At 36.2% G+C, this 14,723-nt stretch overlaps 1 protein-coding gene across 1 annotated transcript in view; it reads left to right on the forward strand.

Annotated features, from left to right (window-relative positions):
* The window catches only part of MTDH (metadherin), a 40,973-nt gene extending 27,551 nt beyond the window's left edge, over positions 1-13,422 (forward strand). The window contains exons 10-14 of the mRNA XM_026050008.1: positions 997-1,124; positions 1,642-1,758; positions 3,872-3,991; positions 6,474-6,630; positions 8,249-13,422. Of these exons, the coding sequence (XP_025905793.1) occupies positions 997-1,124; positions 1,642-1,758; positions 3,872-3,991; positions 6,474-6,630; positions 8,249-8,319 (593 nt within the window). The 3' untranslated portion in view covers positions 8,320-13,422. The remainder of the gene's footprint in view (positions 1-996; positions 1,125-1,641; positions 1,759-3,871; positions 3,992-6,473; positions 6,631-8,248) is intronic.
* The last annotated feature ends 1,301 nt before the right edge of the window (positions 13,423-14,723 follow it).

Here is a 14,723-nt window from a genome sequence, read left to right on the forward strand (position 1 = left end):
AGCTAMTTGCWWWWGCAAKTAGCTACACTCTGAAGAAGAAATGAAATGTTTTACCTTCATTAAAGTTAAATATCAATTTCAAGAAAGCAGATTACAGGGAAAAGTGTGTTGATGATACTATATTTTTAGGCATAATATCATATCTTTAGACAAAATACTTGGTTATCCAAACTCAGAGGGAAACTTATGTATTTCAGCGAAAGTTTTGGCTTTTGCTGAAATAGTTGATTAAGTAAAACATTCTAATTTACTGTGAATTATAGAAAAAGTCTACTGCAGGACTTGAAAAGATGTGTTGCTCTTGGATAGTGTTTGAAAGGCTGAAGTTTTTTTTTATGTATTGTATGATACATTACTGAAAAACTGTGTGACATAAGACTCCTGTACATAATCCTACTTACTTCCTCATTCAGCAGACATCAGGAAGCTTTAATATGCCTTAAAGTTCTGAATAGAGGTCATTGTGTTTATTTGGGAATTGTGCTGACTTTCCCATTCTTGGTAATTTTTAAAATATGTTCTTGTAGTCCTTATCACARTCTCTCCCAAAATCATGGCTGTAGTATAATGAGATTACAGGCATATCTAAATATTTACTAGCAAAAGTATCCATGATGAAGGATTTCAGCACAAATTCACCTTTTGGATTGTGATGTAATTGAWAATTTCCTTTAAATCTAAAAATGTTTGATGTAGATGGCAAACAACTCTTAAATTGTCCCTTTTTACAGAGTTTATTAAAAAGACTTAACTGCTTTGAGACAATCTAGCTGCTGCTGTGATTTGTATGTGATCACRTTGCTCTGTAAAATAGCTAAAAGTTTATTACTTGCAAAGTCTTCCATTGTCATTAAAATATGTATATTTTTCAGAAATATGGCAAATGGGTATATTTTGGTATCAAGAAATGCTTATTGGCATAGCATTTTTTCTAAGCTTTTAAGGGCATCATTAGAACAAGTTGACATTCCTGAAAATATTTCTTAATCTTTGCAGATGGACTTTCTTCAGCTGATCCCACCTCCGACTGGAATGCACCAGCAGAAGAGTGGGGGAATTGGGTAGATGAAGAAAAAGCTGCTTCTGTTCCACAGCCTGAAGAGGCATCATTAGATGTTCAGAAGGTAAAGGCAGTATTTTCTGCTAAGCACCATGACTTTATCCCTGCCACTGGCTTTCCGAAAAATGACAACAAATAATGAAATAAGCATCTCTCATCTGTTACATTCATAAACACAGCACAATTGCATTAATGTGTAACAGAGAAGGAAATGTTGATTGTTTTTGAGAGACTAGAATCCACTGTTTGTTAACAAGCTCTGTGCCAAATTTTACTGTCTTAATTTAATATAAAATGTTACGTTATCAGTGGATACTGAGATGTTTGTCCTTCATAATTGATCTCAGTAATATTTTTATTTTATATGAAAAACATTATTTCAACACTGGCTCCATTACCCTTTTTACTGCTAACTCTTCTCTGTCTCCAGAGAGCATGTTAAAAATATAGTCTTTCTAAAGCTGACCAGATAAAATTGTATTCACTTAAATACTGACATGCAATTAAGTTCCTTATAGTTGTTATTTTTATACTATWGTTTCATTGTGCTTCTAAATATTAAATCTCTCATTTTCATAAAGGCTTCAGATAATGAAAGAGAAAAAGCAGACCCACTTCAGAGCTCTGCAAGTGGGAAATCCAAGAAAAAGAAGAAGAAAAAGAAGAAGCAGGGTGAAGAGGCTAACTCTCCTGCAAAGGTAACTTCTGGGCAGTCTGTAAGGCGGTTCATGAGGAATTCACCAAATGACTTTGCTTATTGGCTTCATGCAAAATTGTTTTGAGGAAAGATGAATTTAATTTCTGTATAATATTGGATTAGTCTGCTACAATTTTGAAAGAATTGAAGTACTAATTCTCATTAGCATTTTCTTAAATTCTGTCTGACTTGTGAGCACTGTATGACTGGATATATGGGGTTTTTGAAGTGYGAGGAAAGTATTTATCCTGAGTTATTTTGCTCTCTCAGTTCAGAAGTCTGTGCCATGTAGCAGCAATATTTTTCCTCTGATAGGGAAGTTGTCTTGTGTTATTTTGGTGGAAGACCACCTTCTTGCTGGGCATAGTTGGCTAAGAGAAGGGGAGAAACTGAAGTTCTCTGTTAGGCTGTCTCAATTCACAGGGATATAGTGGTTGTTCAAAGTACTGCTGGARTTTATGTGGGTTTTAAATATCAAGGCCTTGTAACTCAGTAGGTTGAGCTATTCTATTTAAAGGAGATCTGAACAGACTATTATTTGCAGACTGAGGATGGTTGGAGCTTTTTATGTTGTTTGTATGGTTAGTAGCTTTTGAAGAATTACTTGGAAACAGTTTTATTGTAAACACAACAAAAGCAGATTATTGAAGCATGCTTTAATATGATAAAGCAAGTATCTTTCTAATAGAAAAAAAGCTTTTAATTTAGTTTACACTCAATACACCTCTCTTTCTGTGTGTAGTTGGCAGACATTCTTATCTTCTCTTCTTTACCAAACATTAACTTCTTGGCTGAATCTAAGTAAACTCAGGGGAGGAGGAAAGAACTACTTCAGACTTGCTTATTYTGGGTTTGTTGCTTGCAATTAGCATGTTTTCAATTTGAGTGACTGTAAAGTCAATGTGAGCTTGCAGTGTTTCTTTTGAGGCAGAGAGGATACTAGGACTGCAGTGAAATTTGCTTTCTAGCTTTGAAATATATCATGTTCTGATACCTCATTACTAACCTCGTCTGCTCTGATATCTGTCCATGACTGTAGATGTAAGTCGTGATTAATAGGTTATGGTTAACGTGAGTTTTTGGAGGTCTTGTATGGGTCTTCAACTCAGTAAGTGAATTCTGCATTTTTTTAAATGCTCACAAACTGCCTTTTCAGTTGTGTCATATTCTGCTGTCCAAATTAATATATCAAATCCATTTTGTTGTCATATGGGTCTCTCAGCTCTGACTTTGAGTTATCTTTCTCAATACATTGATCTAAACATGAAAGTGAGTATTTCTGTGCTTCAGATTTTTAGAGAAAATTGAAAGTGTTCTTTGACATGCACAAAATGGAGAGTTCATCACCAATAGATTGTCCTTTCATTATTGCAAGTTAGTCTTATGTACATTTAAGCTCTCTGTGTGTGTGTGTGTGTGTATATATATATATAACATACAGTCTGAAAATCAAATACATTCATATAAATACCATCTTGCGCATGGATTATACTTCTGTGTTCACTCCTGTTTTGACTAGAGTGTCTTTCAAACATGAGTAGAAATTGCTGTGACAGATAAGTAAAAGGTGTAAGGTACAGCTTTTCCTTTTGGAAATCAATATAGACATGGACTTTGCCTCTGCTTGCACAAGATCCCAGGGAGAGTAATGAAAGGAATAGAAGAAACCACCAGCCTAAAAGTAGACAACTGTGTTCCACTTGCTGTTCCACCCCAGGTGCTTTCTGATACTTTAAACTAATGTATCTACCCTGTATTTACTAGTGTAAATGAAAACTTCCCCACTGTAAGAGTGTGTAAGGTTCAGATTTTTAAATACTTTGGAAACATCAGTTTGTAGGTAGAAAAGTTACTTTCATAGGTAGCACCAAAGTCTCCTTTGGGTTGCAGAATACTTGTTAAACATTAATATGATAATGAGCTTATAGACATCAATTTAAAGGTTGTGTTTAAAAAAACTATTAGTATCCAAGTATCCAGAATTGAGAGATCAAAACCCTCAGTGATCGTTTTACTTTTTTTAGAAGTAAATTGTTTGTTTTACCACTCTTCCCACAAGTATAAAGTCAGAACTTTGTTTACAAATAGGGGTTGCTCTTCTGTATCTTTTGTAGGACACTGAAGAACTGGACAGAGAAGCTGGAGAAGAATTTCGTGAGGATACCTCAAAAGCTCAACCACAGCAGGAAATAGCTTTCTCTTTGAAGACCATAAGTACTAGTGAACCAGCTAAGGTAGGTATGAAGAACAACTTAACTGGTAACGTCTACTTTGAAGTATTAAAGGTTCATTGAAACACTAACATCTGTGATGATGTCGCGGCCACCACTTCAGGCAGTTTTTGTTTATGAATATAAAGGTGTTTGAGATCTTGCGGTTTAGATATTAGTGTGAATTTTAGTAGCTATGCTGAGCATAATGTTTGAAAAAGAAAAATTTTTTTCAGAACCAGTTCATAAACTGTTTGCTTCAGCTGACAATTCAAAGATACTCTAGATAATAGGAGCTGTCTTGTCTCTGGCCAGCAGGTTCCTTAGGTACTGTTATTCTRCATAATCACATAGTAGGCAAAAATACTTATTTTTTCTAGTGGAATTGATTTCATCTTCTGTAAGACATAGACTGTACTAGTGAGAGAGCTGTTTGGTATCAGAGCATCTGAATTTTATATTTTTATGTAACAAATGTTTAGTGATTAAGATTAAAAAAGTCTTAAGATTCTGATGAAGGTTGCTTAAAATTAGTCGTCTCCAGTCCCTGGTAGAAGATTCAAAGAAAAATGCCTGCCCGCCCCACAACTTTGTCTTCCGCTCGCCCCATCCCTTACTAACTATTTCCTTTTACTAACAGACACAAATTTTATATTGAGAAATACTGATAGTAATCATTTGTTAGTAGTAAGTTTTACAAGTTACTGCTTATTAATAAGCTTCCCGGAATCACGCATATAACTGCTTGTATTAGCGATTTGATCTTAYTGCTTGTTTCGGTTTTCTTTCCTGAACTAATTTGTTGTCCCCTAGAATATTAACTCAGTAGTTCCAAATTTTTGGCATTCAGTATCAGTAGCCATTTGCCTTCATGCCAAAGTGAGGCGCCCTCATTTGGGAAGCTGTGCACATAACGCTGTGTGTAGCAGGGCTGTAGTTACCCGTGCAGCGATCCCGCCTGCTCCAGTGTTCGGGTCGAGGCACGTTTGCTCTCTGCCTGTAGCCGCTGGATGTCATTTCAGTYTTGAGTTGCTTTGCATACTGTTGTGTAGTGACTCAGTGTTAGCAACACCCTGCATGATACCAGTGACCTAAATCAGTTACAACAGAGTTCCTGGGGGTGCAAGGTGACTCCTCTTCCTGCTTCAGAGGCTGATCAGTCTTTCTGTAATTAAGGATTTTGTGTAGGTGATGATTTGTAGCCATTAGACACTATAGAATTGGCCAAGCCAGAAATCCTGCAGCATCAAAGTTTACTTTCTCAACASAGATAATATGAAATTGATTGTGGAGTTGTGGGGTTTTTGTTGTTTTTTTCATTATGGTTTTAAAACGAAAACAATTCTAGTTTGAAAAAAAATGTGTATTGGCACGGTAAACTTCAATAAAAGGTTTAACAAGAAAGTAAGAGGTCTTATGTAAGCTGTTAAAGCTTTTCAACTTTGTGCTCAGTATGATATGGTAAAAAACAGTTATGTCTTGGTATTTTGTGTTTGTGTGTATTTTGAATGATTGTATGTTACTGTGATGGAAATAGTATCAACTAGTAACAAAAATTATGATCTCCATCCTTCTGCAGAGTTTTAGGAGTTGGATGTAGGTATCACTGTTTCATGTCACAATTCTCGGTCCGGACTGTTGTAGCACAGCTGTTTAATAACGTGCTCAAGTTGGGGTTTTTCTTTCTCTGAACTGATACAAGTTCAGAGAAAGAGAAAGTTTTCTTTCTCTAATACAATCATACTCGAAGCCTTTWACAGTAGGTGACGTGCTGTGGGATCATATTGCACTTGGGTTCTTTTTTGYTCCAATATTTCTATTGGAATATTGGAGGGGTAAAAGGGAGACATTCCAATTTCCGTTTTACTGCACTTAAATTAGTGATACACAATAAACCACAGTTACAGTTTGTCTCTGCAGTAAGAACCTTCAAAATGCAACGGATAATTGAAAAATACTAAGAATATCTTCTGTGTAGCAATTCGTGTTAGGATAGTTTCCACTGCGATTTTCTGACTGCTTTTGTAACTGTCTAAATTGTAATATAGGCACAGGGGGTGCTTGAAATACGTGGTAGAAATAACTATAAACACTTTCTGAATAACTACAAACACTTTCTGAAAATTTAAGTTTTTGAATCACATATGTGGACCTACTTGACTTAAACAAAATCCATACAATGTGTCACTGTCTTGCATCTATTCTCCATATATAAAGAGTCTAAGTAGTTTCAGATTATTTTTCTTTCCTCTATATACCATACATTTTAATGTAGGTTAACTTGTTTGGTTTATCTTTGGCTGTATACAGCTGAACGTTTTGGCACTAGATGGCAGTCATAGTCCTACAGCTCTGATTGCAATTTCAGAGGATTTTAATTATGCCTTAATTTTTCACAGTCATCTTTGTAGCATCTGCCACTTTTGCTTCCAGAAGTGACAGTGCATAAGAGTGCTTTACTGTTGTATGAMTTTAAAGTTTTTTTTCCCCTATTTCTTTAAAATAGCCTGAGGAGGCTCCTTCGCTTGCTGTTTCTCCTGAGCCATCTGTAATYGTATCCGAAAGTGATTCTGACAAGATCACTTCCCAAGTGCCGCAGATGCTGCAAGAGACAGATGTTTCTAGTCCTAATATTAAGCAAAACAGTGTGCCTCCTCCACAGAGTAAGTATCTCAGTACACTTCCTTCATCCCGATTCAGGGTGTAGTTTTCTCCCACAAACATTCTGATTACATGGGCTTGAAGCATGGTGTCAAGTATTAGTGTTTTCCATATGCATCTTACTGTATTTTAACTCTGGTGGAAGTAGTTTAACAAATTTCCTTTCACTGTGAGGAAAATTAGCTTCATAGGCTTGAGTGACTGGAGACGTGTCCTGGCCTCGGGCAGTGCTCACCAGGCATTTGGACGTGCTCCTTGCCATCAGCRCTGGAGTTTGTGCTGTGACTAAGTAGTTCTGCCAACATGTTTYTAAAGGCCTGTTTGCAAGTCTTGCATGGAACAGATGGGTGCTGCCACACCAGTTGACAAGATGCTTAGCAATCAGAAATGTGGAGAAGTGTGAGCAATTGAATTTTCAGCCCTCTCAGCTTAACTCATTAATGTTTTCCTTTTCCCCTTTCTTTCATGTCCTTTTTCTTCCGTGTTTCTGTGAAATGTAGTAGTGATGGAGGAAAATGTGTTAGTTAAAGTAGCAAGGTGTTGGGTGATGTGCATTTTTTCCCCCCTTCTGTAGCTTAACAGAACGTGCCTCAAGCTGAGCTACTGAAGGCTTGTTGCTTTTTAAAATTAGGCTCTGCCTGGAGGTCTCAAACTTGTCCTCTCCTGCACTCAGCAATCATCCTTGCACCATAATACTCAACTCTACAGTAAAACAGTATAAGGGATGTCAGGGCAGGAGAGCTTCAAAAACAAATAAGCAGAACATCACCACCCCCTACACACACACACTGAAGTTTAGTTTGAACGAGAGTTATTTATTTTGAATAAATGCTGACATTTCTTAAAACTCCCTAAGTGCTGAAGTACTAAAGTCATATTTAATAACAGCAGAAGAAGCTCGCTCAACTACATAAGCTGGCTTCTTGATGCTGAAGAAATTTTGAAGTTGRAACAACAGCAAATCTTTTAAGTCAGTGTCTCAATTTACTGTTTTTAATTTGGTTTTAGAATGTCAAGGTTTTTGGCGCCATTTCATGCCCCAGCAAGAAGAACTTATTTTGTTGTCAAAATATGTTTTACCTGACTTACATTTTTAGTAGCCAACATGTTTTAAGGTAAACTGTTTTGGTAAAGTGACACAGTGCTGCTTTATTTGATATTGGATTACACATATCCACATCTTTACCAAATAACTAGTTTTTAAAATTCATCTTCTGACATTCAGAGATTACTTACATTTAGTGATTAAAAAYGATGACCTAATAAAAATGAACAATTAATGTACATTGTTTTAATGTACATGATTTTGAATTAGTCAAAAATAATGATAATACCATGAATCTATATGAAGTAAGAAAACAAATGACCTTTTTTTTTGTCTAAATTCTTGTATTTGTGGTGTTAAAAAGTATGAAATTGGCAAACTGTCATTGTAGCTGCATTTTAAATTATTCTATTTGGGGTAAAAAGATAAAAGCTCTACTAAAAAAAGAACATGCTGGTTGATACTTCTGAATAGATTCATAATAACAAGGGCTGTGCTTTTCCATATTTTATAAATCAATTCTACATAAACTTTTCAGTTGTTATAGTTACATTTTCTTTGTTTAACCTTTCCAGCAAAGTCTGAAGAAAGCTGGGAATCCCCCAAACAAGTTAAAAAGAAGAAAAAAGCGAGAAGGGAAACGTGAATTTCCCCAGATGGACATGTGTTGCAGAATACTGTCATGAAGATAATGCTGTTTATGCAATAATTTGTGAACATGTACAGAATTTTATATAAATTTCAACCAATTTTTAAAAACAGAACTGCTGTGAACACAAACATCTTTAAAAAGGAATCAAAGGAAAGTAACTTTATGATATAGAAAACAGAACACGCTACATTTGAAAGACATTCTGAAGAGTCTGTTTTTTCCAACTTACGGAGAGAGATCTTAATTAAAAACTGGTTTTACAACACAGTGCCCTGTTTACAACAGATTATACTCTCATCTACAGCTGCGAATAAATGATTAATTTTAAGGGTTTTCTGTAAAATATTGTCTGTACAATAGTGGGTGTTTCTTGCCTCTCTTCGGAGTGATGCATTAGAAGCACAGAATGTCTACCATTTGAATTTGTCTCATGCCTAAATCAAAGTGCTTTGATTAATACGTAATCTGCCATATCTTTATAGTAAGCTGGTTAGCAAGCTTGCTAGCTATTAAAGGAATCACAAGTGCAAATCATTAACTATTTGTACAGTCAAACCTTCGTGGGTTATTATATGAAGTTAACAATAAAACTGCTTTGGGTTAAAAGTTTGAGAATGTGATTTGAAACTTGAGTATGGTTCATGAAGTTATTTTTGATAATGTCTCTTACCTTACTTGAATTGTTGAAAATAGCAGTATATTTTTAAGAACACAGTAGTGTGCATAAAATGAGGTTTTCTGCTTCATTCCCTACAGATCTTGATTCAGGTTCCCACTTAAAACGGTACCCCTTTAACTTTAAATCTCATGGCTAAATTTAAATCAAATGTCCCTTCTCCTTAGCATTTATTAATTTACTGATTTACTGCATCCAATTCTGTTCTGTGTTACCAAAACTTCAAAAACACAAGGTTTCACTCTCAAATTATATCAAATTTAAAAACTTGTGGAAGAATTGGAGTGACTTCAGACAGCTTTAATTGACATTGTCTAGAGCAGTTAGACCAGTTATCAGGAATACTTTTTTTTTTTCTGCCTTAACCTCTACTATAGAGAATGTGTCTAGACTTTGGACAGGTTTTTATCCAAAAAAAAAAAAAAAAAAAAAAATCATGCAAGTATAGCAGTTGTAAAATAAAGACCATTTCCCATTTGAAACTGTTGATTGAAATGGTGTTTTAAGGTGTGTTGCCATTTTCAAGCACTGTGTAATTACATGCTAGCAAACTGGCGGGTGCGTTTGTATCTATATGGTGCATGCTCAGCCGTGTACATTGTATATAGCCTTGAAAAAAAAAATTGTTTCAGAAGGATGGTAATTAACATTACCTGTTGAATTCTGTTAAAGAAGAGCCATGATATTTTTTAGATGGTTGCCTTTGGGTTTTGTGGCACGAGCAGAACTGTTAACAGCTGTAGCACGTGGTAGTGTAGATCGGGAATCTTCTTTTATCTTACTGGGCTTGACTGCAGTTCAGCAGTATTGTGAGGCAGGGATAGTTTATGAAACAAGCTGGGTTTAACTGTACGGAAAAGGCACCTTGMTGTTGGGGAGCTTTCCTAATAAATGGATACTAACTGGCCCAGGGCTTCACCCCCTGTGCATCAGGAGTATGCTTAGGTGTTCAGAAGTTTTGTTTAATTCAATGACTTTCTAAATCAACTTGTTAAAATAAACTGAGCATATTGACAGTATTGATTTATTTACTTGGGAGGGATTAATGCCTAAGATGAAGACTCGTCAGGATTTATGTAAACTATATTTGGAACTGAAGTACAGTTTTCAWGGAGTATTAAATGCAAACACAGATTGAATATTACAGAATCATGCAGAGCCCCTTCTTGTAAATAGTAATTTCATTTTGTTTAGTTCTTTCTCTGTAAAGGTAAAGCAAAATACCCTTTGAATTCAGGTTTGTAATATATGTCCAAAATGTCTGTGTATTGTGCTACAAGTCTCTTTTGTAGAAAACTTGAAGATCTTAAGTATGAAAGACCGCCCTCGAGAGCTTTTGCTGCATAAATCTTGTCTCTTGAAGATAAAATTGGTGATAGTAATTGGTTAGTAAGCTCAAACTCTTGAATAGCTTGTCAAAAAACTAGCTAACAACATAGGAAACCTGCTAATAACATACTCCTAGGCAGCAGCATATAAGTGCGTAGCCTTCCTTTCAAAATGTTGTTACCTATTTAGCAGAACCTCTTGTTTTTGTTTTGTTCTTTTTTAAAAAGAAAAAAAAAATTGTGTAGCTTCAATGTCCTAGAAAGCTATACTTGCTTTATTTGACATTCATTAAAGAGCTAGTAACTATATAGCATATGGTCTCTAAGCAGAAACTTGGTTATCTGTGTACTGTCATGTTTCTGTGACTAAAGCAATGGTTAGGCTCAACGATACACTGAATCCAGACTTTGGTACTTGGATAGAAAGGCAAAACACCGTTTAAAGAGAAACCTACAATTAAAATTTTTTGCTGTTGTTCAGTGCATGGAATGGCTTCATAAATCCAGTATATTGTTTTTTTAAATACTCTGAAATGATTTGTATGCGTAATTTAAACTTGTTGTGATGATGTGTAATTGGATAGTCATGACATATTTTTATTTCTTTGTGGGGAGGGAGAGGTGTATAGAACTCATATGTGCTTGTTACAACGTTAACCTGTGCATTGGTTTGGAGGGGGATGAAAACTGTATTTCTGATCTCCTTTTAGAAATCTAAAGGGAAAGTGCAAGATAAAAAGCACTACTTTAATATTTACTAAGAAAGAATGTACATATTAAAAGCATTTCAAACTTTATACAAATACAACTCGTATTGTTGTGTTTGTGACAGAGTTGTATCTCACTGGACGCTGCTTTCTTAGGAGTTCCCTAGCCGTGGGATCAGCCTGTGAAGTAAGGCTTTGGGTAAGTGCAGTAACATGAGCATGCACCGTTTTAAGGAGCCTTCCCAATGTTATTAGTCAAATCATTTTGTCTTTAGATGAGTTGAGCAGGACTCTGGTCAAGATTTTGGTGTTAAAAGCTATTAGACACTTGCAGCTGTCTGTACCTCTGTTTTCTTCTGGAGAATCGAGTATCCCTGAAGTGCAGAATTTCTTTTTTCCAAGCTGATACTGAAGGATTCCTGTATTATTCACTAGGAAAAGGTTAAAGGCAATGACTTCAAACTGGAGTTGTGTTTTAAAATTAATGTTGCATATTTTAGTGTAAGAATTCAAAGTGAGTTGCTACAGGTAAGAACCAAGAGCACTGGCTGAGTAAATTTTGGGAGGGGGAAAAAAAGGACCTGAAAGGCTTCCATGGCCCATAGTTCTTAAAATAATATGGAATGGCTGTGTCCTTTACTCCTTTATGGGATTGAAACTGCTTCTAGTTGGATGTGGGAGAAATCTCATTTTGTTAGACGAGGAAGGTGTCTTTCCTGAATTGTGTAGCTTGTTGCCGTTAATGATTCATGGACTGTGCCAATTAAAAGTTGTCTGGTTTCCACGTAGAATGTTTCTCCTTCTGATTTCTCAGAGTTGGCATGTTTCCCATGTTACTCTGGCTAATTGTACCAAACTGAAGATTTCTAGTTCATTGAAAATTACTTTCTTTTCTGAAACCATGGGGACTTTAATTTTGATTGTTTTGGAAAAGAATGTGGAAAGTTGAACTCAAAACTCTTAATATGAAACTGCTAGTTTCAGGGTTTCATACAGTGTTCTTAAAAGAACATGCTTAAGAACATCTACAGTTTGAAGCAAGTAGAAGTAGCATCAAGGGACCTCTTGATTGGCTCTAGTATTTCTAAAGTGAGACCACTCAGAACTAGATTGTCCCAATGAACTCATGAAGCCGGCCAGCATAAGCAGGTCCGTATTTGCTCAGGAAGAGTCTCTTACACACAGAGTATTTCCCCTTGGCTAGAGTAGTCAGCAGAATCTGACTTGAAGTTAACTGGTCCCTTCTTGTTCCAAATGTCTAGTGAAGTATAAATCAAATAGYTGGTCACTTTGCGCTTTGATTTCAGAGACCTTTCTTAATGCTAAATGCAGCTCAAATCATGAGGCCCTGAATAGGGGACAACTGCCCTTTGAAATGATACTGGACTTGCCTGCTGCTTATTACAGCCAAACTTTAAGTGGTCRTTTGTGGAGTCATGCTGTGGTGTCAAAGCAGAAATCAATCTCCTTCCAAACCCTAGCCAGTTCACTGAAAGGATGGGAGCTCTATCAACTCATGGTCCTGCTGCTTTTGAGGGCTGTTAAGTGGTGAGGTGTGCATCCAGAAAAGAGATACATAACCTTTGTGTCTGCTTTTGGAAGCCTGCAAGCAGTGTTAAAGCATAGGCAGCCTTGCATTTTCACCTTTCAAATTACCTGCACATTGTACTAGAAAAGGACTGCAGCCGGGTGCTGAAAATCACTGCACAGTTAAGTTCTCTTCAGCATCTGCCTTTGCTTGAAGTTCAAATATGACCCAGATCTGGCTCTTGTTTGACTGCACTGCAATAAGAAAGTGATTAGTTTAATGCCCCCATTTGGTTTGAGGACATTAATAATCTGTGGATACTAAAACCAGCAGCTTTCCTGTCTGAATGGGGGGGTATTTCTCTCTAAAAGGAGGGGAGAGGGGTGGTCTGTAGAATTTATGGAAAAAGTCCAGATCAGGTCCCATATTGCAGCTTTTAAGTCATCGTGACTTAGATGTGCCTTGTTTCTAGATTGTGTTTAATTGTTTTTTCTACTCCTAGTTATTTTCTCTGAATTACATGTGTGAACACTAATGGGATCTTTCCTTAAACATTTCCACACGTTAAAAAAAGAAAGAAAATACTTTGCAAAAAGCTCAGAAAAGCKCAGTGTATTTAGTTCGTTTTTTCTGTACCTGTGCCTGTACCTGACCTGCATGCCCAGAACTCCTCAGCATATCCCATGTGTGGCTGTGCCAGTGTCACTGGTACCAACCACTCTCCCTTTGTGCTACCTGGCAAAAGGACTGCTTAWAATAGTAAATCCATACGTCCATAACCATTCATACCTTGTCAGCTGAGACCTTTAAGGTATCTAACACAAGATGAAACTTATATTTTCTCTGATTTGATTAATCTTTTCGTTCTTCATCAAAAGCAAGACATTTGCTGCTTGCTTTGACCTCCRAACCATGCATGGAAGGTAATCTCTCCCCAAGTGCAACCACTAAAGTGTCCCAGCTTCAAAACATAATCGACAAAACTAGTTAGAATTCTGCAGCACCTTTTCCTGAAAGTTTTCTATCTACATATCATGAAAGAAAAGCTTTTAAGATAATTCTGTGGAGCTAAAGAGCTGGAAAACGGGGTGCTTTTCATGCAGGTGCCTATTTTGCTAGGTAACCTACGGATGTGTCTTCCTCAACCCAGATCAACTTCAGATCTGTATGCAATCCTTTAACTAAGGATCTTGGACTTTTCTAGAAGGCACCTCARACTAATCATAAAACATGAATGATGCGTTTGAAGCAGAATTTTACTTGAAGAGGGGAAATAAAAGGCAGACCTAAGCTGGCCTGCTGTGTTCTGCTGTTTGAATATAGTAGAGGTTACACTTAGGAACAGAAAATGCATATTGCTATAAAAATCGCCARGCCTGCTACTTGGCTGTCCATAGGTAGGGCTTTCTCTACCATAAGCATAAAATATATGTATTATTAGCTGCATTTTCTGGTAACCAACTGCAGCATGCAGTTTTCAAGGTTTCTATGTGGAACATCTGTGGAGAGTTCGAGCTTTATGTGCTTTCTTTCAAAATTGTTTCTTCAGGCTGTAGTAAAGTACTAAAAAGTGTTCTTAAAACCACCAGCAAATGTTAGATATCTCTAAATGTTTCATATTACAGCAGGATTAATCCCTGAGGATTTTCTGTCTCATAATGAAAAAAATACTTCAGTAAAATCAGTGATATAATCTTGGCCCAGATGACTTTTGCTGCTGGCAATTTAAGACCAGGAAGGTCTTAAAGGTGCCTGTTTCAAGTGAAATATTGCGAGTAAAAATGTAATGCTAGCATTCATATTTCATTTAATTTGAAACTATTTTAGTCCAATTATGTGTATTAGTTGCATAAGTATCTAGCTTGGTTAGAAATTTATGATCAAAATTTCAGGTTCTTTAGATTTTTTCTTCCRTGCTTCTGGACAAGAAACCACTTCAAGAATAACCGAAATTTGTTATTTAATCATCTGTTTTATTCTACGTATGTATAGCATTTTAATCATAAAGGCTTGAAATATATTTTGTGTGTCTTCATGGGTTTTGTTCTTGTTTTATTTTCCTTCTCACAAGAATTGTTTGCAGATTCCAGGAGCATAGGATAGAGAGCAGTTTATTCTGAACTTCTGTGCCGATTAAAGTCAACTCTTTTAAAGATAAT

Source organism: Nothoprocta perdicaria, unplaced genomic scaffold, assembly GCF_003342845.1.
Source record: "Nothoprocta perdicaria isolate Ctin4 unplaced genomic scaffold, notPer1 scaffold_64, whole genome shotgun sequence".
Lineage (NCBI taxonomy): Eukaryota > Metazoa > Chordata > Aves > Tinamiformes > Tinamidae > Nothoprocta > Nothoprocta perdicaria.